Here is a 1,886-nt window from a genome sequence, read left to right on the forward strand (position 1 = left end):
TTAAAATCTAGATTTTTTTCCGGTCTTAAAAGCAAAACACAACAGACATGAGAAAAAAGGAGTAATATTGTTGATCCAACCATTAATTCAATTTCTGGTTAAACTATATAAAGGAAGAAATAAGTAAAGTGTATATGATTTGTGCTACTCGGAGGAAATAAGACAAATAACTTAGAATATGTGAACCTTTTGTCTCTTCCCACTACAACCAAGGTCTTTGAGCTTCCAATCTGGTAAGGTGGTGCTATGACAATGCTGGAATGAAATACTGGAGGGAAACATCTTCATGAAGCAAATCAAAATGGACAATCCTGTTACTCACAATACTGCACTAGGCCTTTGTAGGATTTACTTGCTGTCCAGCAAGAAACTGTAAGAGCTTCCTAATATCTATCTGCACCTCAGCCATTTGTTCTGGGTTTCTATCTTGAGAAGCATTTTCAGAGGCCAATGGAGGATTTCCAAGATCTTTAAAATGAGTTGTAACACACACTAATTCAGTTTCTATTTTCAGGTTCAGTTCTCCATTTAGGTTTGCTTCAATAATGAGGTTATTGCTGATATTTTTCATTTTCTCCACAACACTCTTCATAGTCTTCAACACTGGTAAATAAATACTAACATCAGAGTCTGGGATTGTAGGTTCTTGTAAATCCTTCCACAGTTTTCTTGGAATAACCTTTATGGGGATGTCATGTGTCACAATGAGACTACTGCTTGATAGAGATAGCAGTTCTACAGAGACTGTGAGGCAGGGAAAGTGTTTATTGGTCAGCTTGATTTTCAAAGTTCTGGCATTCTGGGCAGTTTTCAAGGCTCGAGATAAGTTTTCCGATGTCAGCTCTAAATAAATCTCATTGTTTTCTGCAGAGACACCTTCCATTTGAAATTCACTGAAGTAGTTCTCCTGTACCAGTTCACACCACATGCTCATCCCTCTGTTAGCCACCCTGTCTGAAAGGATGAAGGTCAGCTTATCCAGGCTGATGCGGAGGGTACGGGTTTTTGCAAGTTTTGATATCATGTTACTGACTCGCGTAAAGTGCTTGAGACAGGCCCCGTCCACGATCTTGGCCCGAAACCTCACGGCCGCAGTGGCGGCCCGCGCGCAGCGACCTCCGTTAGCTGCGGACACGTGTCCCTCCCTACGCGTCCCCCGGCCGAAAATGCCTCCATCACCCCTTTCTTTTAGAAAGAGTGCTAATTTCATGTTCTTGAAAGAAATGGAAATGTGGGAATGAATTAATTATTTCATAAACAACTTAAAGATTCAAAACCAATTGCTGAGCAAGTGCCCAGAATCTATAAAGGATTCAGCTTCCATCACTTTCTTCCTTCGTCCAAATAACAGACCTGCAGGCTGTGGAGAGATTTGCTTCCCCAACTGTTCTCATCATGGACAAAATTTTGAAAAAAAAAAAAAAACAAAACAATAAAACAGTGCTCAATTTATGTTTTTCACACCTAATTAGGTGAGAAATTCTAGGCAGGCCCAGGAAACATTTTCAGTGCATTGGAATTTGATCTGTGTGAATTTAGCAGTTTCATTACGACAGTTTTAGCTTAACTTTACATAGTTTTCTCTTGCATTGTTTTAAGCTTATGCTAGATTTTCTTGGCTAATAAACAGATGGCATTGAAAATGAACCAGTGAAATCCTGCTTTTTTTTCAAAGTGCAGGAAAAATAATAAAAGAAAATGTGTATAAAAACTCTCAAGTTAGAGAAGACCCTTTTTAAAATATACTGTTAGTATATTTCATTAGTTCATTAGGACTTTAATATTAAAAAACTGAAGAAGAGACGTATAATATCCATGGCCACTAAAATTCAATATTTACTGGGCATCAATAAGGAATTATCCCTTCAAGGTTTATAAAACATGGG

General features: G+C 38.2%; 1 protein-coding gene across 1 annotated transcript; it reads right to left on the reverse strand.

The window, feature by feature from the left end:
• Positions 1-316: 316 nt before the first annotated feature.
• On the reverse strand, positions 317-1,024 carry LOC119507390 (checkpoint protein HUS1-like). The gene has a single exon (XM_037800566.1). It carries the CDS (start codon positions 1,022-1,024, stop codon positions 332-334), a length of 693 nt encoding a protein of 230 aa, XP_037656494.1. The 3' UTR covers positions 317-331.
• Between the last annotated feature and the right edge of the window lie 862 nt (positions 1,025-1,886).

This window comes from Choloepus didactylus, chromosome 12 (assembly GCF_015220235.1).
Source record: "Choloepus didactylus isolate mChoDid1 chromosome 12, mChoDid1.pri, whole genome shotgun sequence".
Lineage (NCBI taxonomy): Eukaryota > Metazoa > Chordata > Mammalia > Pilosa > Megalonychidae > Choloepus > Choloepus didactylus.